This window comes from Rhinoderma darwinii, chromosome 5 (assembly GCF_050947455.1).
Source record: "Rhinoderma darwinii isolate aRhiDar2 chromosome 5, aRhiDar2.hap1, whole genome shotgun sequence".
In the NCBI taxonomy this organism is placed as follows: domain Eukaryota; kingdom Metazoa; phylum Chordata; class Amphibia; order Anura; family Rhinodermatidae; genus Rhinoderma; species Rhinoderma darwinii.
The window spans coordinates 319,687,199-319,713,982 of NC_134691.1; the positions used below are offsets into that span (position 1 = coordinate 319,687,199).

A 26,784-nucleotide genomic window follows, 5' to 3' on the forward strand; every position below is an offset into this window, starting at 1 on the left:
GTAAAGTGGTAGTTACGCCACTGGCTGTGATGCCACAGCAGCTTTCCTGACTAAAACTCACTTGTGATGTCACTGTAACCGGGGCTGTCCTTAGGGTAGATGGCGCCCCATGCGAAATTATCTTTTGGCACCCCACCATCATAAAATATGCCCCATAAGTATAATCCCCCCCACAGTATAATGCCCTATATAGTGCCCCACACAGTATAATGGCCCCTTTAGTGCCCCCCATACAGTATAATAATATGATATATTATAACCCCTTCAAGGACACAGTATTTTGTCCTCTAATTGTGCCCACACAGTATTATGCCCCCTAAGTGCCGCACACTATATTGCCCTCTGTAGTGCCCTTACACAGTATAATGTCAGCTTAGTGGCCTCCATACAGTATAATTCCCCCTCCTCTGGCTGCAACACACAGCCCCCCCCCCCTTGTAGATAGTGCCCCCCTGTAGATTGTGCTATACAGCCTCCCTGTAGACAGTGCCATAATCCCTCACCTCCTCCTTGTAGACCGTGTCATACAGCCCCCACCTCACCCTTGTAGACAGTGCCACACAGCCCCTTGTAGATAGTGCCACACAGCCCCATTGTAGGTACTGCCATGCTGCCCCCTGTAGGTAGTGGCACGCAGCCCCCTGTAGGTAGTGCCATACAGCCACTTGTAGGTAGTGGCACACAGTCCCCGGTAGGTAGTGGCCCACAGTCCCCTGTAGGTAGTGCCACACAGCACACTTGTAGGTAGTGCCACACAATCCCCTTGTAGGTAGTGCCACATAGCCCCCTGTAGGTAGTGACATGTATCCCCCTTTTAGGTAGCACTCCCCCCTTCCTGCAGATAGCGCCACTGTAGCTCCCTGTGGCCGGGGATTCCGCTCCTGGACGGAGAAATTTATGTGTCTGTCCATATATGGACAGGGACATCAGGGGCAACTCCTGAAGCAGAATCCCCGTCCACCCCGTAACCGACGCTGTGACTGGGGATTCCACTCCAGGAGAAGCCCCTGATGTCGCTGTCCATTTATGTGGTTCAGAGGAGAGTCGTGACACCCATGGAGGGTTCTAGCGGGAACCACTGGCCTAGTAGATAGCAGAGTAGGGAGATACATCCCTGCTCTGCTATAGTGTTCAATAGTATCTGCGTCCTTAGGACGCAGATACTATTGAATGTGGCGTCGCTACCGCTGTAGCAGCCACAGCGGCTGCTAGAGGCACCGCAGGCCATGGGGGGCGTTCCACTGGGCAGCACGGGTGCCCCCATGCCCGCTGTCGCTGCTAGCAGCCACTTTGGCTGCTACAGCAGTGGCGACGCCACAGAGAGAAGAAGCGCCCCCAGGTGAAAAGGCAGCTGATGAGTTGCCAGGCCCGGGCGCTTATGAGACAGGTTTGCCAACCCCCAATTTATTTATTTTTTGTACAAGTTGGCCCAAAATCATGGACAGTTTAGAAAATTGAGAATAACATGTTTCTCGAACTTAAAACAATAATATAACCAGGTTAGCAATGTTAATTGTGAATTAGAAAGTGATAATAGTTAAAAATTATAATAATAGGGTCTGGTCAACGCAGTCGGCATTTTTACTTTTTGTAATGTTGTGGTTCAGTTCAACTAGGCTATGGCACTAAAACTTGAAGTCAAGACAAACCCAGCTCTAGGAAGACTGGTGCAATTTATAAAGAGAGTGCGACATGGATCACAGGAGATATACTGCAGGGGCGTAGCTAGGGGGGTAGGGGGGCTATGTGCCCCAGGCCCTCTCCTGCACTATAATTGTACCTGTATCTATAGGACACAGGTACAATTAGAAGCAATGAATGGGCGGGTACGTTCCGTGCCCGGCCATTCAGTGCTTTTCCACGAGTGAAGCGGTATCGTGCTTCCGTCGTTGAAAGGCGCTGACTAACAGGGAAAATCATTCTGCCCAGCCAATCAGCGACTTTCATAGACGCTTCGTTCAACCCCAGGAGACCTGCGCAGAAGAGAGCAGGTCTCCATTGCTTCCGGCCGGGGTGGGAACGGGATTAAGGTGAGTTTGAATAGTTTATTTTATTGTAATACAAAAGTGTGTGGCTGTATCTACAGGGGTGGCTTTATCTACAAGGGGGTCTTTATCTACGGGGGTGGCTTCATCTACAGGGGGCTTCATCTACAGGGGGGCTTTATCTACAGGGGGGCTTTATCTACAGGGGGAGCTTTATCTACTGGGGGGGCTTTATCTAGAGGGGGGCTTTATCTAGAGGGGGCTATATCTACAGGTGGGGCTATATACTGGGGTGGGCTATCTATGGAGTACCATATACAGGGGTGGGCTATATCTACAGGGGGGCTATATACAGGCGTGGGCTATCTATGGAGCACTATATACAGGGGTGGGCTATATCTACAGGGTGGCTATATACAGGGGTGGACTATATGTGGAGCACTATACACAGGGATGGGCTATATCTACAGGAGGGCTATATATAGGGGTGGGCTATCTGTGGGACACTATATACAGGGGGCTCTATGGCAGGCACTATCCATAGGGGCACGGTGTGTGTGTGTGTGTGTGTGTGTGTGTGTGTGTGTGTGTGTGTGTGTGTGTGACACACTGTATGGTGCTATTAAAATTAGAGGTGCAGTGTATGGCGCTATTATATTTAGGGGCGTAGTGTGTGATATAATGAGAACTTTATCTTTATTTATAAGTGTAGAAATGTTGGAAAAGTGAGAAGCTGAAGACATCTGAGCGGCAAACTGCAGAAATGGTCTGTCCCCGGGAGAAGTCATCATAGGGGTCTGGACTGGATGGAGAAAAAGAATTCGAATCTGAGACGTCACCGGTGAGTCACTTACTGTAAATGTTTATTCTGCTTCTAATCATCACTGTAGTCACTGTATGATCTGCAGCGAGATGATGGGTGGTGTGATTATGATAGGATTTATTTTTTGTGAAACAGCATCTCCCAGCATATCCTTACCATTGTTCGGGCCATGCTGGGAGCTGTAGTTTTACGCCGTACAAACCTATACGGCAGGGGTTGCACTAAATTGAGCTGTATTTGTGCTGGTGTTGTATTTATGTACTGAGCTTTGTTCTGGTGCTGTATATATGTACTGAGCTTGGTTCTGGTGTTGTGTATAGGACCATATTGCTTGTAAAATGTACAAATGTTTTTATGCTCGAGTTACATAAAAAGAAATGTGGAAAAGAAATGACACGTCATTGATTGGTAGAGAAAACAAACACGGCGAGGGGGAAGGAGATGTCGGGAAAAAGGTTGGGGGGGGGGGGGGCGCCAAACTGAATCTTTGCCCCGGGTGCTGGAGAACCTAGCTACGCCTCTGGATATAGCTAAATACTACATATACAAACTGCATACATACTACACATACACACACTACACATACTACATATACACACTGCACACAAACTACACATACACACATTATACATACACACACTACACATATTACATATACACACTGCACACATACTACATATACACACACTACACATACTACATATACACACACTGCACAAATACTACATATACACACATACACACACTACATATATACACACACACTGCACACATACTACAGATACACACACTGCACACATACTACAGATACACACACTGCACACATACTACATATATACGCTCACTGCACACATACTACACACTGCACACATATTACATATACACACTGCACACATACTACATATACACATACATACACACTGCACACATACATACATACATACACACTGCACACATACACATACATACATACATACATACATACATGCATACACACACTGCACATGTACATACATAATACATACATACATACATACATACATACACACACTGCACACGTACTACATATAAACATACATACTACACATATACATACATACACACTGCACACATACACATACATACATACATGCATACACACACTGCACATGTACTACATATATACATACATACATACATACATACATACATACACACACTGCACATGTACTACATATATACATACATACATACATACATACATACATACACACACTGCACATGTACTACATATATACATACATACATACATACATACATACATACATACACACACACACTGCACACGTACTACATATATACATACATACTACACATATACATACATACATTGAGACACAGTAATCACACACTCCAGTCACCCCTTTGGCTTTATACATTGACACTTATCTCCTTCCTGTAGTCGGCTCCTCTTTCTCGGCAACTTCTGTCTCCTCTCACTTCTTCATCAGGGGGTGGTGCCTCAGTGCTGGGGGGGCGTACAGAGGGAGATTAGGAGCAGAAGGGGCTATCAAGGACTGGAGTACTGGGTATGGGTTAAGGAGAAATGTTAGCAGCAGCAGCCGTACAGGTCAGCAGTGCAGACACAGTGAAGGAGCAGGGTGCTGCTGACCTGTACAGCTGCTGGGCAGAGGCTACACACATTAGATGCAGATGCATTAGATACAGAGCAGGCCGCCGGGCAGGGGCTTCACACATCAGAAGTACCAGCTGAAGTAACAGCCGCCCAGTGTCCTGGCTCTGCATATATTCTCCTGGGCCACCTGTCAGGTCCCAGCCAAGCCGCTCTCTGCTCCTGTACTCCGTTCTCCTCCTCCTGCTCCTCTCTGCTGCTGTTCTCCGTTCTCCTCCTCCTGCTCCTCTCTGCTGCTGTACTCCGTTCTCCTCCTCCTGCTGCTCTCTGCTCCTGTACTCCGTTCTCCTCCTCCTGCTCCTCGCTGCTGCTGTACTCCGTTCTCCTCCTCCTGCTCCTCTCTGCTGCTGTTCTCCGTTCTCCTCCTCCTCTCTGGCGGGCAGGAGGGCCCTGATAGTAGTACACACCAGACATGGTGCGCGGAGGCTGGGAAGGCTCACAAGGTACTTCATGAGGTCATCACGCAGCCTGCGTGTGACCCGGCACATACTTCTCCTTCCTCTAAACAACGCAACTTGCAAATGCGCAGCTCTTTGGACAAAAAAGAAATTGAAACCACACATTCTTTTTATTTATTTTGGGCAGAACGGACAGTTGCCAAAAGTCCTCTAATTTCATGCACTGTCCGTGAATTAACGGACGGTCTTTCAACCCTATTCTGAAACACAAGCAGGGGAAGGGACCCAGCGAAGCAACCTCCTTCCACCTGCTAGAGTGATGCGCCCTGTGCAATGGCACAGGTCACACACACCTAAGGCCGGTCCTGACTGTAACTTACCTTCCAGAGAGTTGTGATGTCACTGTAGCGTACCTGACTTAAAGTGTCAGTTCAGTTATACTCTCCCACCTGAACGCTCCTGTACGCTGGTCTGTACTGTCAACCATACGATGCCACAGAGAGTATTGTGAACGCGTCTAATAATAATAATTATTATTCTGTGCAGTATATGCCATAATGCATTATGCACTTTTATCGCGTATCAGCTAAATAAAAGTGTGTTTAGTAGGAAAGCTGACGGCTGGGACACCCACAATTCTCAGAATGGGGGTGCCTGATCCCCATTTCCAGTTCAGAAGTGGCCATGTATGCACTATCACTCTCCCCATCAGAGTGAACTTGACATATGAAACAACCAAGTAAGCGGGAAAACCCCTTGAACTCTCATGACGCGGCCTACATTAGGACTTAATGACATAGCAATTTTTTTGTTTGTTCATCTTCGCATTCCGAAAGCCAAAAAATTGTATCCTTCGTGGACGTAGGCATATAACGGCTTGTTTTTTGAGGGATGAGTTGTATTTTTTAATGGCACCATTTTGGTGTACATCTAATGTATTATGTAACTTTTATTAAATTGTTCTTGGGGGGGGGTGGAAAAAAACCAGCATTTGCTCCATTGTTTTTTTTTTTTTTTTATTGTATGGAATTCATCATGTGGCATAAATGAGATGATAACTTTATTCTGCGAGTCTTTACGATTACGGCGATACTGAATTTATATAGGTTTTTTTAATGTTTTTCTTTTATTTACAAAATTATTTTGTTTTTTGTCACTGCATTCAAAGACCCATAAAAGTTTTATTTTTTTTCGTCGACGGAGCAGTGTGACTTGTGGCTTGTTTTTTGTGGGACGAATTGTAGTTTTCATTTGTACCACTTTGGGGTACATATAACTTTACAAATTTGATCACTTTTTATTCTGTTATTTGGTGGGCTAGATGAACAAAAAAACAAACAATTTTCGCATTGTTTTTCAGGGTTTTATTTTTTACGTACGGGTTGTTACGAATGTGGCGATACCAATTATGTGAAGTTTTTTTCCAATAATAAAAAGACTTTGTAAAGGAAAAAAGTGTTATTTGTTTACTTGCAATTTTTTTTTTATTTCTCTAAAACCATTTTTGAAAATTTATGTTTTTTTTTAGTCCCACTGTGGAACTTGAACATGTAATCCTTTGATCACCCCTATAATACATTGCAATACTTCTGTATGGCAATGTATTTTGCTGGTCAGTCTTAGGGCCTGTTCACATCACCATCGGGTTCCGTTTGGGATTTCCATTCATTCTTTCCGTCAGAGAAACAGAAAGCAAAATGGAAACCATAGCTTCCATTTGTATTACCATTGATTTAAATGGTAATGCTTCCATTTCTGTTTATTTCCGATCCGTAACATTTTTTTAACATTTTTTTTAACGGGAACAATAGCGCAGTCGACTACACTATTGTTCACGTGAAAAAACCCAGAAACTTTACAGAACGGAAACAAATGGAAACCAACTGTAACGTAACCATTATCATTGAAATCAATGCAAACCGAAGCTATAGTTTCCATTCGGCTTTCCGTTCATCGGTTCCTCTGTTGGAATGGATGAACGGAAAGCCAAAATGGTACCCAACGCTGATGCGAACAAGGCCTTACACTGACTGGCTGCCTATTAGACCCTAATAGACTTATGAACATTACAGACCTGAGAGCCATTGTTAGGCCACGTCAACCCATCAGCCAACTCTCTCTGCCAAACCACTTACATGCAGACAAATACACACAAGGGGATAGATACATTGTGAAATCATGCCAACAGATGCATAGAATAGAATTGTGTGCTGCGCGCGCGTATGTAGTACATTCTGAATATAAATTAATATTTTACAAGGCTAAATAATTTCGTCATTATTTTCATAATCCCACTATTCTTGAAAAGGTATTCCATTTTTTTTTTTATTATTATTTTTATTTATTTGTTATTTATTATCTGTTTTAAATATAAAATAGAGTACCATACACATTTTCTATTAGGCCTCATGCACACATCCTTCACCGTTTTCACGTCCATGTGCCCGTTGTAATATCGGTGTGGTTTCCGTTTCACTCCGCATCCATTCCGTTGTTCTGTTTTAAACGTACATTGTGCTTGCGTTTGTCTTCCGTTTTAAACCGTCCGTTCAAATCCATCTTGTGTGTTGAATGCTGGGAACTTTGGCACGCCCTCCTGTTGCTAGGCAATTGATCCGTGAAAAACGGACGGCACACGTGTGAATTCAATGGGCGAGACAGACACTGAACAACGGACAAAAGTAGGCCATGCTCTACTTTTGACTAAACGCCCGCCCCCCCCCCCTATGGCCGGAGGCTCCGATAGCAGCCACTATGGCTGCTACAGCGCGACGCCACTGAAGGGGTAGTTCCTACAAAAGACATGCATCCGCTATCCACAGGATAGGGGATACATGTGGGATCGCTGGGACGCCCAACGATAAGGAGAACGGGGGACCGAAAGTCCCCCGAAGTTCTCCATGACCTCGGACTGCGGGGTCTGTCGGCAGCTCCATAGAAATTAATTGTGCATCGGTCGCATGCGTGACCAGCGCTCCTTTCACTTTCATAAGGATGTCTTTAGCGTGGCAATTATGCATTGCCCAAAATCTATCATGGCCCAAAGTTACAGGAATTATTCGGAACATCTAATTTTTGTCTCCCCTACCCCAGCCCTATCTAATCTGATGTTAAAGTCAGATAACTTAGGCTTCGTTCACATCTGTGTCGGGGCTCCGTTCATGGGTTCCGTCTGAGCTTTCCGTCAGGGGAACCCATGAACGGAATCCAAACTGAAACAAACGGAAACCACAGGCTTCCGTTTGCATCACTATTGATTTCAATGGTGACGGATCCGATGCAAATGGTTTCCGTTTGTCACCGTTGTGTAAGGGTTCCATTGTTTTGATGGAATCAATACCGTAGTCGACTGCGCTATTCATTCCGTCAAAACAACGGAACCCTTACACAACGGTGACAAACGGAAACTATTTGAACCGCATCCATCACTATTGAAATCAATGGTGATGTAAATGGAAACCTATGGTTTCCGTTTGTTTCAGTTTGGATTCCGTTCATGGGTTCCCCTAACGAAAAGCTCCAACGAAACACCTGAACGGAGCCCTGACGCAGATGTGAACGAAGCCTTATAATATATATTCTTCCTTATTTTTGTCTACATACTCCATACAAAAAAATAAAAAAATATTAGTACCCCCTAAAAGAAAATCACACTAACCCATAAAAAAACAAAAAAACAAATATAGGGGTCAACTAAGGGACAAAAATAAATATTTAACTTTATGATGTGATATTTCAAAGGATGAAGTTTATAGTGGACGCTGCAAAAGATCCATGGTCATAAAAAGGTTAAACAAATCAGAATAGAAAAAATAGAACAACTAAGGCTATGTTCACACGGAGTATTTTGGGGGAGGAATATCTGCCTCAAAATTCCGTTTGGAACTTTGAGGCAGATATTCCTCTCCCTGCACGCCGATTTTCGCGGCGATTATCGTGCCGTTTTTCGCCCACGGCCATTGAGCGCCGCGGGCATAAAACAGCGAGAAATACGCTTTCTCCTGCCTCCCATTGAAGTCAATGGGAGGTCAGAGGCGGAAGCGCCCGAAGATAGGGCATGTCGCTTCTTTTTCCCGCGAGGCAGTTTTACTGCTCGCGGGAAAAAGACGCCGACGCCTCCCATTGAAATCAATGGGAGGTGTTCTCGGGCCGTTTTTGCCGAGTTTTGCAACGCGGTTTCCGCGTCAAAAAACTCGGCAAAATACCCCGTGTGAACATAGCCTTAGACTACAAAAGTTTAAAGACGTACCACTGCAATGTTATAATATATAAATATTTATTTCATAGAGCGCATTGCAAGAAAAAGTGACTAAATTAAATATAGCAGAATTAGGCCTTGTTCACATCTGCGTTGGAGGCTCTATTAGGGGCCTCCGTCGCAGATCCGGCAGAGATTACCAGAAACAATAGCGCAGCATGCAATACTACCGCTGTTGCTTCTGGTTTTCCCTTGTTCTGCTCCTCTGACGAAGCAGAACAACGGAAAGCCATGACGCAGGTGTGAACATAGCCTTAATGTGCACTAGATGTGCTGATAGTGATCTGCCTCTACACTTCCATGTTTCATCAAGCGACCCGGCTCATACATGAGGTCCACAATATAAGTCTCTGGTGGAGCTTTAGTCCCTGCACAAATGGAGTCATTGAGTAACTTCACTTCATTCCACGCTCGGCCATAATCTCCTCGTGTTAGGCAACAGCCAATGCCAATTCTGTCAGCTATAGCCTAGGATTGGAAATATTTGCAGCATATTATTTATTACACACAAGGAAAATGTAATGGATAATTACTCACAGTTACAGTACAGTTAGTCTACCTTCTAAGAGGAACTCAATCCCCTTAAATCCCATTATTTGACCATATGCTGGCTATAGATTCAGGGGTCTTTATGGGTAAAACGGACCTGACCTCTGAGAAATATAATATCACATTAATATGTTTAACATTAGTATGCAGTAACATTTTAGGAATAGCAAGATGATGCTTCTAGCGAGTTAAACCTGTGGATGCCAAGATCATCACAGTTGGTGACTGTATAAGATCCATGGTTCTTCTGCTGCACCCTCCAGCTAGCCATTATTTTTTTTCATAAATTAATGTTTTATTTGATTTTAAACAATTTTTAAATTGGTATTTATTTTAAAAAAATACTTTTTGAGATACAGCTTCCATGCATCCTGTGTACATAGAAGCTGTATCTTACCGATTCCGTCAGGTCAGCTGCACTGACGACTCCAGTGAAAGCGGGTTCTGCGTGTCTCTGACACACAGAATTTAGCTAATAAGGCTGGGTTCACACGTGGCGGAATTTCACTTAAATTCCGCTGCGGACACTACGCAGCGTTAATCCGCAGCGGAGCCGTTTCTCCATTGACTTCCACTTTAATTTAGCAGTGTTCGTTTAGACGATGCGTAAAATTCCGCTGCGGAGCATAGGCTGCGGAGCGGAATTTGGTGTCCGCAGCATGCTCTGTCTGTTGCGGAGCAGTGGCGGACTCATGGCGGAATTTCTCCATTGACTTCAATGGAGATTCTAATTTCCGCAATGAAGTCCGCAGCTGTCATGCACATGTTATGTGTGCTGCGGATGCGTCTTGCTTTTTTAACTTGACATTTCTTCATTCTGGCTGGACCTATGTATTTCTAGGTCTACAGCCAGACTGAGGAAGTCAATGGGGCTCCCGTAATGACGGGAGCGTTGCTAGGAGACGTCTGTAAATAGTCACTGTCTAGGGTGCTGAAAGAGTTAAGCGATCGGCAGTAACTGTTTCTGCACCCGGGACAGTGACTACCGATCCCAATATACAGCAACCTGTAAAAAAATATAAGTTCATACTTACCGAGAACTCCCTGCTTCTGTCTCCAGTCCGGCCTCCCAGGATGACGTTTCAGTCTAAGTGACGGCTGCAGCCAATCACAGGCCAAGCACAGGCTGCAGCGGTCACATGGACTGGCGCGTCATCCAGGGAGGTCGGGCTGGATGCCGAAAGAGGGACGCGTCACCAAGACAACGGCCGGTAAGTATGAAATTCGTTTACTTTCACTAGGGAAAGTGCTGTCCCTTCTCTCTATCCTGCACTGATAGAGAGAAGGGAAGTACTTTTCCCGCAGTCCGCAGCAGCTAGTCCGCATCAATTTTCTGCACATTTTGGGCAGATCCGCAGCCGTAATCCGCAACCCGGATTAGGTGCGGCATTGATGCGGACAGTTGCGGAGGAAATCCGCCACGTGTGGCCATGCCCTAACAATCACATCTATGTTTATAAACTTAGATGTCATCGTTTTTAGCTAGATTCTGCGTGTCACCCGGAGCCGTCAGTGTAGCTGACCTGACGGAATTGGCTTTGATAGCAGGATACAGCTTCTATATATACAGGATACATTAAAGCTGTATCTTAAAAAGAAAAAAAATGTTTTAATAAAAAACTATTTCAATGTTGTTTAAAATCAAATGAAACATTGATTTATTTAAAAAAAAAAAGGTATGAAATATATAGGGTAACCACACATAAGTGTGCTTTCTAACACCTCATGCACACGACTAAGCCTTGTACAGGGAGGCACACAACATTCATGCCAGTGGCATAACGATTGCGGTCGCAGGGGGTGCAACCGTGACTGTGCCCGAAGGGGATCCGTACTCCCACAGGCTGCCACATTAGGCCCGGGCAAAGGTCTGCGCCACATGGCATACAGGGTCCACTCCTGACGCCAGGCAGTGTCAGTATGTTGAATGCGATGCAGCACACAACGAGCACCTGTGCTGCATCACATATAACGTCCCAGCACTGCCCAGTGTCAGGACCGTCTATCAGGACCGTGTATGCGCCGTGGCTTGATATGGCAGCCAGGCAAGATCCAGTCGGGCCCCCTGTGGACAAGAGAAGAGGTGTGCAAATTATAATTTTCATGTATGATCAGGTGGGTGTCTGATCAGAGAGGTGTCCAGCCAGGGTGGAGTTGGGGCCTCCGACTTGTTATTCTCCTGGTCCCTGCCACTTCGTACTACAACACTCTATGTGGTGCCTTATTACAGAGATATTATAGCAATCCTTCTAGGAAAGAATACCCTGTAATACAGCATCCGATAGAACATGGCACAATTTAATCATAGGGAATCTGACAAAAAAAATAAGCCCTCTGTATACCTCCGTATGGAATCAGGAGTTACAGGTTAGGTGCTTGAGCCCTTAGGGCTTGTCCACACGTAATGGAATTGCTGCGTATTTTCTGTCCGGAATTGCGGACGTAAAATAAGCAGCAGAATAAAATAGCAGCAAAGTGGGTGAGATTTAACAATCCTCATCCACTCGCTGCGTAAAATTTCTGAGCAGAAATTAACCTGCGGTGCGTATTTTTCAGACTGCAGCATGTCAATTCCTGCTGCGGAAAGTGGACTGAATTGCTGCATTTTTCAGAGGAGATGTCGCCATCTCCCAGCATTGAGAAGACCGCAGCAATATACGCACCATTTTCTGCAGCAAAATACGCACCATTTTCCGAAGCGGAATGTCTGCTAGTTTTAACGGAATTGCTGCAGAAATTTTCTGCAGCAATTCCGTTACATGTGGACAAGTCCTTGGGGTTTCCAAATCTTATGAGACTACAGGCGCCAGCAGTATAGATAACCATTACTGTATCATACAGAGAGCATGTTGATATTTGTACCTTGAATAGCAATGCTCGATGATAGAATATTCCTTTCTTAATTTTTCCGATAGGTATTACATTGCACTTTAGCTCATACTTAATCTCGCCGACGTGAAGCTCCCAGCTGAATTCATGCAACCGATCTTTTGTAATAGGTCCGCCCATCTTTTCGGCAACGAACCTTTATAAAATGTAAGAATATCCATCAGGTTTCAGATTTTTTGGTGACATTTTTCAAGTACCATCAAAAAATAAAAGTACCTTTTTACAAACGGCCGTTGAGTGATTGCTGCAATTATGCTCAGATCATTAAATAAATTAAAATGGTAATGTATGCGGCCATTTAAGCATCTTGTCTGTTAAACTGCATTTTGTGTGAGATTAAAAGCCCAACATAAAAGCTGCAAATGAAATCAATTTTAGTCTGAAGTCTGTAGAAATTAAGCAAATATAATGATTATGTAGTTAAGCAGGAAAAAGATATTTATCAGTACAGGGTTAGGCTAAAGTTTGACGTGTTGCTTAATGCAGATCGTTAATGCTTTGACTACAAAATGAGGAGACTTCCATGGCAGCAGAACATAATTTGGGGTTGGTTCTCGTTCCCCTGGTACAGTACCTTAGTGCAGGTGACACATTTAATGGAACCTGCTATAACCCTCCCCTTACAAGGAACTACTTTTGTAGGATGGGCGCCAACTAATGAACTTCTGTTTGTGTGGGTCCCATAGTAAAGATCAAAATGCGCCCCCCATAATGGTGCTGGGTTTGGAACCCTGGTGTTTGATTCCCCCTCCATGCTCTTTTCATTAATCTTGAGACTACTCTTCACCCCATTGGTTGCCAACAATGCAGTTCCTCTGAGAGAGGAGTCCTGCACAGGTTCTCGCACCCCAGTAGAAAAGAGGATGGGACCAATAGGGCTTGGCTCCCTCTCTCCAAGGGCCCCATAGCAGCCGCATGGTCTGCCTCTATGGTACTGCGCCCTTGCTTCTAATCTCTTGGTATCTGTAGGTATCTCCAGTGTTGAAATTGTTTCTGCAATGTAAAACTGGCCATACACTTTAGTTAGCTGTCGGCCGAATGATCATTCGGCTGACAGCTATTCCCACCGACTCCCCCATACACTTGCACGCTCTGCCGAGTATGCATGTGTCTTTAATAGGGACAAGGAAGAAAGACACTGCCAGACTCTTCTAGCAGAGGCTTATCTACTAACGAAAAAAAGGATCGGGCATGTTAAATTTAATTTGCCGTCGGGGGAGAATCGGGACGCCGCCATACACATTAGGGGGTTGGCAGGACCCACCGAAATCAACAGGTTTGGCCGACATATATCTAATGTATCTGGCCATCTTAAAAGTGTTTATCCAGTTTTTGTATAATTAAAGGTTATACAATTTTCTAATATACTTGCTGTATTAATCCCTCACGGTTTTCAAGATTTCTGCTACTGGTTAGGCCCCATGCACACGACCGTGCCCGCAATCACGGCCCGCGATTGCGGGCACGGCCGGCCGCCGACAGCCGCATTTTGGGCCGTGCTCCCATACAAAGTATGGGAGCACGGCCCGCAAAATGCAAAAGAACGGACATGTTCCATAATTCCCGGAACATTTCCACGGCACGGACACCCTTCCGTAGTGCTACGGAAAGGTGTCCGCGTTCAATGAAAGTGAATGGGTCCATTTTTGCGGACCACAATTGCGGTCCAGAAAAACTGAGGTTTTTTTACGGTCGTGTGCATGGGGCCTTATTCAGTAGGAAACTTCATGGTTTACTTCCAGTGTATACAATTCTGTCCATGGTCATGTGATGGACACACAGGTGCTGGGATCGTTACATGGTCATGTGATGGACACACAGGTGCTGGGATCGTTACATGGTCATGTGATGGACACACAGGTGCTGGGATTGTTAGAAGATACAGCTCTGATACACATTCTGGAACGTGCCGTTCACCTGTGTGATTATCACATGACCATGGGCAGGATTTTATCCACTGGAAGTAAACAATGAATGTTCCTACTGAACAACAATAAGCAGAGATCTTGAAAACCGTGAGGAATTAATAATCGAAAGTATATTGGACGATTGTAACTTGTAACAATTGGACTTCGAAATTATACAAAATATAACATTAATTTGCTGAAACCGGACCAACCCCATTAGTTTTTGAAAGCCTGGAAGGTCAGATTAGGGACAAAGAACAGAGGAGGAGTTCAGGGTACTAGATAAGATCTATACTTTATAATACTTATTCTTTCCTCTTTTACTTATTCTCAGTTTATAAACTTCTACTGAGAAGATGTGAAAGTTGTTGGGTTTCAGATAAAATATATTTTTCTCATAGGAGACCTAGTCTGAAATATCTTATGTCTTAAGGGCAGAGAAATGAATAGGTTGTGCCTCTGCTGGGGTGTCCAAGAATGGACCCTTCAGGCATTGAACAGATATGATCAGAGGAGGGAAAGAACAGGGATGACCTGTTAAGAGCTTAAAAATATATAATGTTTGCTTAAGATAACAGTTTGATTCTGCTGGTTTGTTATTTTGCCCCCGGGCTAAGTGCATGTTTATAGCAGGGTGTAAAATAGTTTTCATAAAAACTTCAACCTGGGGCTCTCCAGCTGAAGTGAAACTACAACTCCCAGCATGCCATGGCAGCCACAGGATTTGTAGTTTCATATCAGCTGGAAATCCACTGGTTGGAAACCAAAGCTAACATAGTACAATTGCTGTTCTCTGTATGAAAATTCATTGTTTTAATTTTTTAGATAAACATATCTTAGTATTTGATCACATGACCACCACTGATCCCAATAAAAAGCCGGATCCAGTACCAAAAATAGAACCTTCAAGTGCTTGGGACTAGCTTGTTCTCGTGGTCAGCAGGTCCCCAATGCTGGACCCCAACTGATTGTAACAAGTGTTTTTTGGATAACCTCTTTAATGTGTACCCAGTGTTTTAATAGTATTAAAGGTGTTTTCCAAAATCATAAACAATCACCTATCCATATGGGAGGCACCGCAATGATCAGATGATTGCCACAGTTTGGCTCCCAAGACCACGGCGAACATGTGATTTTGCGAAGGGAAGCTGCGGTCAGTCAGTCATTTCCTCTGCAATAGCTGGCAGATGAGTGGCCGTCCAGCTCTCCGTTCTGTCTCTTAGAGGGGGGCCCCGCTCAGTGGACGCCCCTCTATGACGTATATATGTTCTAATAGAGTAAATTAGGAGGGATTATCTTCATTCGACAACCCATTTAAAATCGCTCTTGATTGCCGCAATCCTAGCATTTCACAACTATCAAGCAAGTGCAATTGGACTAATCTTTGGTGGGATCATGCAACTTTAGCAAAATATCTATGTATATTAGGCAAGCAATCCAAAACTGAAGAAGTAATAGAAGACTCATCTGATTGGGAATATATTATTTTGTCTGTGGACACCATTACATTTGTCCTTCAGACATTTTACTGATTAGATGGTTCATTAGATGTAATATTTACTTACTGTGCCAAGGTAATAACTTGCTCCCTTGGATAAGAGAGAGGAACGATTGTCCTGGTTACCTCTGAGATATAGTCAATCAATTCTTGGTCAAATGCTGGAAACCACTGAGTTATCTGAGGAACAGGCTCCAGTTGTATTTTTACTGGGGGTATCTCATCTTCGTCTTTCATCTTTTCTTCTTCTTTCTTTACTTTATTCTTCATTTTGCTAAAATAAAGATTGCCACAGGTTTCATTTTTGCACAAAAGAAGACGTTCAGTCTGTCCACTAACGTATGGCTTTATAGGTAGGGGCTAAATTAGTCTTTATCAACAAATAGGCACTCAATACCACACAGAGGAGTATCTTAAAATTTGTGTCTAAAGGGCCACATAGCACAGTTTTATTTTTTCTAAGAAAGTAGGGCAAAAAAAATTGACATGCACCTCCAAAATTTTATCAAACCAGTAACAAAAGTTTTATTGACACCAAAAAGGAGAAGACAAGTTAAAAATACAAGAATTCAAACAGCGATCCATAATAAGATACACTATAAAGTGCTCAATAAACCCAAACTAGATCAGACCTGCCGGACACATGAATGGCCCTAATAAGGATCCCACTTCAATAAATGTGGTAATTCCTAAAATAGGATAAGATCATGAATAAATGTGACATACAATGCAAAAAGGCACATACCTAAAACATCAGTAACACAATAGATACAAGCCCGGCAGAGGGGCGCACACTTAAAAAACACAGACCAGCCCCACGTGTATCACCAGGAGAAACCTAGCTAGAGTCAGAAGACCCCCTGAGAAAGCTAGGTATCTCCTGGCGATACACGTCTGGACGAAGCAGGTGGCGAAACACATGTTGGGGATCAGGGTCCCCCTCTTTTGGTCTATATTCGGTCCTCCGTTTTGTGCCTGTCTAGTCTAATTGTTTTCCCTAACTCGACACTTGTCAGTATAGGGCTGCTGCATTTATTGTTCAGGCACTTGCACTTTGCTGATTATGAATAAATGTCTCACAGGAGAAAGTAAGTGGTTAGGTACGGCCACCACATGTGTACAAAGTACCCCCAAAATATCTAATCAAAGAATTGCAGGACTCTACCATATCAGATAAAGAAATTGTGAACCAAGAGTCACAAGGCTACACATATTGTAGAAAATAAATTTTATTTCATATAAATATATAACATATAACATACGTAATAAAAGACAAAGCGAGGTTTCTAAAAAAAGGAGAAAGTTATATATGAACCACTCCAAACTGCTGTTGAATCGCAGGAATGGTACAGATGCAGCACCAAATCACAGGGGCATAGTATACACATACACCTTTACACAGGGACATAGATGCGGTAAACCAAAGTATTATATACAAGGTCATGAGGTCAGCAAGTAAATTGCAATAGTGCATAATCCATATCAACTGCTGTCCAATATGTTACATAACCATAATATCATGTCACCGCATATGCTAAAATATCTTAATTAGCGATCTGCAAACAAGTGTATTCCGAGTGGAAACCCCGGTGCCATATATCCAGAGGGAATATGACCTGAATGTACCCAAAGGTGAAAAACACTTCCGATCTGGAGTCAACCAGAGGAGGTCAATGTATCAGATCTTACCCATTGATGTGGTGAGCCTGCGATCCACGTGGTCCATGTGACAAAGAATAACACCCCAACGCGCGTTTCGCTGTTCTAGCTTCCTCAGGGGGTATAATCTAAACTATATCCTGTCCTCCTTATATGTTGTCCCTCATCATGCAAACTCAAAAGTTCCGTGTAGACTCACTTCCTCATTGGTCCACGGCGCATGCGCGGGATTGTGTCAAAGGTCACAGTGCCCCGATCGCCTGTCGTCACACCGCTAGTGCGCACGCGCGTCACCAAAGACGCGTCTCCATGGAGACAGCGCAAGCGCATACACGGCATATTGACGAAAGGAGACCGAGGAACGGACCCGACATCCCTGCCGCATGCGCAACCCCAAAGTAAGGTAAGTATCTAGCGCCTATATGTATCTCTGTCTCTATTCATGATCCATGCCACTCCTCTGGATAAATTCAGATCTTATATTCCCTCTATAATACATGAAAGACAGAGTGAGATATCGCAATCCTAAGGTGTATGGTAAAGTCATATGAAAAAGTGACATGTAGAAGAAAAAAATATATATTGAATATATATTAAAAAATATATAAACAAAATTAGTGAAAGGTAATAATAATGTTGCACGTATTTGTTACATTAATCCTAGATCCTTACAGAATTCATAATGGAAAAATACATTAAGCAATATCGTGACAATAAGGCATTAAAGAAAAATAATTACTTATATATATTAAATATAACATAAGTAAAACAAAACATAATTCATAACAAAGTGAAAAAGAAAAAGAAAGAAAACGTGAGAAGTAATAAAGTGAAAAAAAGACATTATACTGTTTATTAATAAATAAAGGGCGAAGGGCATGATATCAATGCTGCACCCAACCACAAGGGCAAAGTATACCCATCCACCTTAAAATAGGCACATATATGTGAAAGACAAAAGTAAGAAGGATCATGAAATCAGTAGAATTCCATATTTAAGAACAAGGGAAGAGGAGAATGTTGCACTAATATTAAAACAGTAGCATAATCAAGTGGCATACAACATATTTGTATCAAACAAAATTAATGTTTAAATATAGGAACTGAATGTTCGTTCTCTCGTCACTGTGTCAATCTGTAATTAATCAAATATTTGTTTTCCAGATATTTCCAGTAATAACACAGCCGTCCGAGAAGAGCACCTCACATTGGAGAAAGTTCAACAGAATCTAGACCTGGACACAAAAAAATGCAATTAATATCAATTCAAGGTAGGACATATACTCTTATATGGCACTTGCACTTTGCTGTACTTACCCATGCATTTCTTTCTATGGGAGGCTTGTAGTATTTACGTGTGCGGATCCTTGCATCATGGGTTTGTTAATCCATTTTATATTGTGTATCCTGCCTGTATTGTTTGATAGGAGTATTTGATTTGTGTCACGATCTAGGGGTATGTGGACCCACTAGGCCGCTCCGCCGTAGCTGGAGAGGCAGCTGGCCAAGTCACAGTCTATGCAAAGTCTATACAAAGAGTTTTAGTTTGTCGACATTGGCGCACAAAAAGTCCTTTAAGGCCGCAATACAGAAACAGACCTGAAGAGTGTCTGCGCTGTTTCTCCTGCTCGGACTGCTTGATTATGTCTACCTGCATAGGTTCCTCAGGTAGGACAACAGGAGCAGGCAATAGTGGTCTCTGGAACGAGGGTGGCAGTCTCTACCGCTGAACCTCTTGAGTACGTTCCTGGATCCTCATGTTGACCCTGATAGCCAACAGGATAAGTGCATCCAGGGTAGAAGGGAGATCGTTGGCTGCTAGCTCGTCTTTGATGTGCGAGGACAGTCCCTGTCAAAAGGTCACCACCAACGCCTCATTGTTCCATGCCAACTCTGCTGCCAGGGTACAGAAGGAGATAGCATACTCTCCTATCCTACTATGGACCCTCCTTGCTTGATGGTTAGCAGAGTGGCAGTCTATGCAAAGTCTATACAAAGAGCTCATAGCACAAGTGTACCTGATATAGTCCAGACAGTGGCAGAGGCTATTCCACGGATGGGGCTAGATGTGGCAGGTTGCGCCACATGTGGCAAATGATACCAGGAGTGGCAGATTACACCAAACGTGGCATATAACAGCAGGCGTAGCAAGTTGCGCCAGATGTGGCGGATGATACCAGGGGTGGAAGATGACACCAGATGTGGCGTATAACAGCAGGCGGCAAAACACGACTCCAACACTAGACAGGCTCAGGAACAAAACACAGCACGGGATACAGAATACAGGTAGCAGGGCACGGGAACACTGGGAGCAGGATAACACTAAGGGACCATTATTAATAAAACAACAAAAGAAAAAACACTTAATAATAAATACCAGTAAATACAAAATAAATAACAATAACTTAGTTACTTTTTCACACAAACCCCCCATACAAACATCATTCATGTAAAAAAAAAACATACACCCCATACGGAAAAAATTGGGAAGGTTCCTGAAGCTAATAAGAAGGATCTGGCGCCACTCTGCCCATATCTCTATTTTACCCCAAGCCGTCCTACCACAGGCTCAGGGGCACAGTGAAAACCGCACATAACTGAATTTTTTCCATTTTGCCCCTCGGGACCCCACCCAGCAGGAGCCCATATAAGCCATATCCCCCATAATATATAATCTGCGAGGGACCATCACCAGTATGAATTCCTTCCATCACCAATTTTAACCAACTCCAAGGACCCCCCCAAACCCACCATTTGCTGCCATGACACCTGGACCTACAACATGAAAACACTAACACCAAGCAACACATCCAACAACAGGGAGTGAGGGTGGGACAACTGCTCCTCTCAAACCAGAGCGCCGTCTATATCGACCTCGTTCTGCTCAGGCTCCTCCCCTTCCTATTTCGCCCCCGTCATGTGGCCTCCTCCTACGCTCAGGGGCTTAGATCCGGCCGTTCTATACTGCTCATGTGCTTCAACAAAGAACTGACAAAAACGACTCTGTTTTAAACCAATTTCTAGACGGTAAGCAGGACATAAGTGTATTTAAAAACTGTGGCATCTAAAACATATTGTTCTCCTCTGTCATTTATTAGGCGAGACCTATCGACACAACTATGTAACAAAAGACACACAAAAATGCGGAGTATATGGGAAAGCATAAATATACATAAGAAATGTTTTTCTTTCAGTGACAAATTTGGGTTACAATAAGAATTAGTGTCCATAAATCACACATTCCTGGACAGATTAATTAATTCCACATTGTCAGAACTGGATGAAAAAGGTTCCACCCGACCTTTGTAAGATATATTGTTTGCAATATTGTTTTAAACTGAAGTCACTGAATTTAGAGGAACTACAGAAAATAGTCTCTGCTGACGATAAAATTGTAAATGCTGAAATGTCTTCGGTCGAAATGAAACAGATTTTCAGAAAGAAAACTACTGATTTGTGACTAGGACATAGTTCCTGCCTTACTACTGGTTTTATGTTTCCATCAATGCTACCGGTATTTTTGTTGGCAAGAATTCCCCAGTCTGCAGCACTATTCTTGCCACCAAAAAATACTAAAACTCCAATGGAAACCTGACAGGCCTATTATAAGTCAATAGGGTGTGACAGGATTAGTTTGGATCCAGTTGCAAAATGGATCTGGCCTAATTGTCATGGCTCAGTTATGATGAAAGCCGTGATGCTAGTCTGAACAGAGCCTAAATCCTTCCATAGACAAAAAATAATTGTTGCCTCAAAATTATTTTGGCTTTATGTCGGTATGGAGAGAAAGCAGTTGACACCATTAGCACGATCTGCCAATGTATACAAGTAGCTTAAAATGTACACCTACTTATCCCCCCTTCTCTAATATCATTGAGTCACATCAGAAGATGATATCATTGAGGGTCTGAGAACTGGGACCTCCACAAATGACAAGAACCCATGAACCTGCAGCTCAGAGCTTGTAGAGTTCTCTATCTCCGAACTATGTTAGAGGGAGATCGACTGAATTCAATGATACTGTAATTTCTGAGCTGTCCGCCAAAGAGGAACAGAATTTGAGGGGCGTATCAGGCCGCTTTGTTCTCACAACTGGTAAGGTAACCTGACTCGGATAACCCCGCTTAGTCTCAATGATAAGTCAAAAGATAACAATAATGGAGCAAGTGTAGATTTATGACAAAATTTGTGCCCTTTTCAGACTTTCTATTTAAGAACTGTGACTAAACCTTCATACCCTTGGAGACTGCCTTTCTTGTCACTTTTCAAATTTCTCGAGTGACAAGAAAAGGTCTAAAATTTTACCGCAATTATGACACACGTTGCAATTGGCAACTAAATCTGCCGTAAACTGCATGATAAACGTTGAATATGTTCAAAATGTTAGAATTTCTTTAAGGCCTTTTTCACATAAATTAGTAGAAGCCATACATTATCGAATAACATGTACATGCTAACAATCTGCATTGGAGTAAATATATATGAAGAATACCAAGTACATACAAATATAATCCATTTACCATGTATATGTCTTAAACATAGTGTATCAGAAAATAAAATATTATTTGAATCAGGCTTTTATTATTAACATTTATTTCTTTTCATATTTGTAATGTGACTATACAAATTAAAATTCCTGAAATATAGCAGTTTTCACATTAGCCGCTGTAGTGCACACATTAGGCTGGCATTTCTGCATTTTGTAGCTCTTGTTTCAGCTTTAGGGGAGATTCACACGAACGTTGCGTTTTTGCGCGCGCAAACAACGCAGCGTTTTGCGAGCGCAAAAACCATTTGACAGCTGCGTGTGTCATGCGTGTCTGATGCGCGGCTGCGTGATTTTCGCGCAGCCGGCATCATAGAGATGAGGCTTGTCAACGCCCGTCACTGTCCAAGGTGCTGAAAGAGCTAAATCTTTCAGCACCCTCGACAGTGAATGCCGAACACAACAGCGAAAAACCTGTAAAAAAAAAAGATAAAGTTCCTACTTACCGAGAACTTCCCGGCCGTTGCCTTGGTGACGCGTCCTTGGTGACGCGTCCTTGGTGACGCGCCTCTCTTGACATCGGGCCCCACCTCCCTGGATGACGCAGCAGTCCAAGTGACCGCTGCAGCCTGTGATTGGCTGCAGCCTGTGCTTGGCCTGTGATTGGCTGGAGCTGTCACTTGAACTGAAGTGTCATCCCGGGAGGTCGGACTGCAGGAAGGAGACAGGAGTAATCGGTAAGTTAGAACTTCGGTTTTTTTTACAGGTTAATGTATTTTGGGATCGCAAGTCACTGTCCATGGTGCTGAAACAGTTTAACTCTTTCAGCACCATGGACAGTGACTATCTCCTGACGTCGCGTACCGATAATTTTTTTGCCGGGATCGGCCAAAACGAGTTTGGCCGAACCCGGTGAAGTTCGGTACGCTTGTCCGGCTTCGCTCATCGCAAAGACACTCCGTTTGGATGTTCGGAAACAGAAAAGCACGTGGTGCTTTTCGGTTTTCATTCATCCTTTTCACTGCTGTTGCGCGAATCACGCTCGTCCCACGGAAGTGCTTCCGTGTGGTGTGCGTGATTTTCACGCACCCATTGACTTCAATGGGTGCGTGATGCGCGAAATACGCAGAGTTATTGAACCTGTCGCGCATTTTGCGCAGCAGACAAACGCTGCGCAAAAAGCACGGACTGTCTGTACTGCCCCATAGACTTGTATTGGTCCATGCGTGCCGCGTGAAAACCACGCGGCCCGCACGGACCGAATACACGCTCGTGTGAATCCCCCCTTACTGTGTAGACTGGTGTAGAATCATCTTATTTTCAATATAGCGCAGTTCAATAGTCATCTCTTTATTATTATAGTGTGAGGGATTTAATAATAGGTGACAGCGCTGTTGTACTATTAATGCTTAGATAAGTCAGGATAGCAACATTGTATGCACAGATGAGCCTTGTATGCAAGCTTTCCTGCCACTCCCTTATCTCTGAGATAGAGCTGCATGCTATTTCATTCTGAAAACTATATCAGTTTATTGAAACTTTTCATTAAAGGGGAAATCCCAACTTCCCAACTCGAGCAAGCGGGCTTGGCTATTTCCGTAACTCCCATAGACAAAAATGGAGAAAGCGGCACATGTTCCCAGCCACCTCCCCAATTATTCTTGGCAGCCGGCCTGCTTCATTGGGTGACACAGTGGTCGGGTGACCCCCATTCTGGGAATAGGTATGAGTCTTTGAGCTGGGACCTGTCTCTATCAGACATTTATTGCATATCCCATGGATATGCAGTAAATGTTTAACCCCTTAGTGACCAGCCCATTTTAGGCCCTAATGACCAAGCTATTTTATTTGTTTTTCTATAGTCGCATTCAAAGAGCTATAACTTTTTTATTTTTTCGTCTACATAGCTGTATGAGGACTTGTTTTTTGCGGGATTAGTTGTGCTTTTTAATAGCACCATTTTTGGGTACATATAATTTTTATATTAACTTTTATTAACCTTTTTGGGGGGGATTATAAAAAAAACCTGAAATTCCGCCATTGTTCTATGCGTTTTTAAATTGACGCCGTTCACTATGCGACGTAAATAACACATTACCTTTATTCTATGGGTCGGTACGATTACGGCGATACCACATATGTGGATTTTTTTTTATGTTTTACGACTTTTGCACAATAAAAACACTTTTGAACTAAAATTATTTGTTTTTGCATCGTCGCTTTCCAAGAGCCGTAATTTTTTTATTTTTCCATCAATGTAGTGATTTTTTGGGCTTGTTTTCTGCGGGACAAGACGTAGTTCTGAATGGTACTGTTTTGGGGTGCATGGGACTTGTTGATTAATTTTTATTATGACTTTTTTGGGGGGCAATGGAAAAAAATTGCAATTTCGCCATGGTGTTTTGCGTTTTTTTTTTACGGTGTTCACTTTGCAGTTTAAATTACATATTAACTTTATTAATGGAGTCATTACGGTCGCGGCGATACCACATATGTGTACTTTTTTTTTTTTTTTTACACTTTTACTAAATAAAACCACTTTTTATGGAAAAAAATGGTTTTATATATTTTTTTACTATACTTTTTATTAATAATTTTTATTTCACTTTGATGACTTATTTTATTAGTCCCACTTGATGACTTTACTGTGCGATATTCCGATCGCTGCTATAATGCTCTGGTATACTTCGTATACCAGAGCATTATTGCCTGTCAGTGTAAATCTGACAGGCAACCTGTTAGGACGTGCCTCCGGCGCGTCCTAACAGGCATATGTCCAGGGCAGACCTGGGGGCTTTTATCAGGCCCCCGGCTGCCATGACACCACATCGGAGACCCGCGATTGCATTCGTGGGCCGCCGATGGGTGACAGAGGGAGCGCACTCCCTCTGTAAACAAAGTTAAATGCCGTGGTCGCTATTGACGGCAGCATTTAACGGGTTAAACGGCCGCGATCGAAGTAAACTTTGATCGCGGGCGTTGGAGCAGGAGCTCAGCTGTCATCAGACAGCAGAGCCCCGGCTCCTGCCTGCACGGGAGACCCGTGCAGGACTTAGACTAGGCTGACGTGAAAAGGCGTCAGCTTAGCCTAAAGCCCATTAGTGACCGACGTAAAAAGGCGTATTAGTGGTCACTAAGGGGTTAAAACATACCTAAATTTTCAGGTGACTTTTCATAAAAAGCTGTCACATGTGTGCACATGAGGAATAACACTATTTCTGGCAATTTTCCGCTCTGCTGTCTCTTTCCCTCTAATTTTCAGTTATCTCTGAGCTAGTGGGTGGAGTCTAGCTGCTATCATGACTTCTATACAGTGTACAGAGATTTGAGGAGAAATTTGCTTTCATATCTCTATCACATATGGAAGTAGCAGCAAGATGGAGATTATACAACAGTAATGAGCAATGGAGCTGTGAATCCACTGTGATGAGATATAACACTAACTAGAAGCAGCAGCAGCAGGTGTGTGTGTGTGTGTGTGTGTGTGTGTGTGTGTCTGTGTGTCGGTGTCTCTCGAACCTCTCACTATGCTCCTGCTACCTCCTCCCCCTCCCCTTTCCACAGACTTCTATAAGCAGCCTTAACCTGATCGTTTAGTGAGCTGATAACCCATCTCATCTTGAGGAGACAGATAAAGCAGTAAATTCACAGTGAGTATGCAGTTAGGCAGTGTCATTTTTCATTAACAAGATATATTACAAAGTTTATTGTTTTAGCTTGTACTATTGATTAATGCAAAGTTTGTTTAAAAGTTAGTCATTATTTAAGTTTGGAATACCGATACAAGGGATCATTCACACAGTTGTATTATGCTCCATTTTGTACAGAGTATTAATAGGGCTGCCAAGGAGGTACATGAGGCCACTACTGTCTCTGATATCATGTGGGAGCATACTAAGACAGAAAAATTGTGGCATTCTCCGTTGGACTCTGTATGTTTAGAGGTATTCTCCCCTAGAAGCGTCGCACGTACAAAGTCCGACAGAGCCTGCATGGCAGTGCATGGAGGCTATATGGTGCTGTACTAAGAAGCTGTTCAGTCTCCGTCTGCTGCTGTACAGGCTCCATGTAGAAGGCTCTGCCGTGTGCATGAGCCCTTACTCAATTCATTGCAGCTGCCAAAAAGCGTATACACTGAATATGCAGAAAATGACAGAAAAGATGTGTTTTTTTTCCAGTAAAGAACTTAAGAAAAAAAAAAAAAGTTTCAATATTAAAAGAAATAAACCTATGATTGCTCTTATACATTTCTTTATTGAATTACTAAACTAAAATTACATACATGATGTATTCCCTTTAAATGAACATACCTTTTCCTATATATCATAAATCTGATTTGTTTCCTCATTCATTTAAAAAAAAAAATACTTACATCATAAATTAGGTAATGAAAATAAGGACAATTTTCCCTGCATGGTATTTTTAATAAACTCCCAATGTCAATGGAGATAAGCTTTCTGAATGGTACAGGCTGATGTGTTGCCCTGATATCCATCACATGAAGCCTCGCTGTTACAAAACACATCTGCTTCAATTTAGTCATTCGTTAATTCATGAAAAAGAATCGTCTGACACATCCCATGGCAGATATGTCTTTCAGCAGAGGATTTCTGAATCCTCGCGAAAACTGAACATGATTTTAGCTGCACATGGTTTCTAT

The 26,784-nt window shown here is 43.1% G+C and overlaps 1 protein-coding gene across 3 annotated transcripts in view; it reads right to left on the reverse strand.

Annotated features, from left to right (window-relative positions):
- Window positions 1–9,097: 9,097 nt before the first annotated feature.
- Window positions 9,098–26,784, reverse strand: part of ARMC3 (armadillo repeat containing 3) — a 103,313-nt gene continuing 85,626 nt past the window's right edge. For 2 of the 3 annotated variants that reach the window (XM_075827559.1, XM_075827558.1), the window contains exons 17-19: window positions 16,047–16,253; window positions 12,548–12,710; window positions 9,098–9,604 (exon numbers count right to left, since the gene is read on the reverse strand). In XM_075827559.1, the coding sequence (XP_075683674.1) occupies window positions 9,401–9,604; window positions 12,548–12,710; window positions 16,047–16,253 (574 nt within the window). In that variant the 3' untranslated portion in view covers window positions 9,098–9,400. Of the gene's footprint in view, window positions 9,605–12,547; window positions 12,711–12,790; window positions 12,931–16,046; window positions 16,254–26,784 lie in introns of those variants that run through there. The other variant, XR_012847770.1, reaches the window with a different exon arrangement.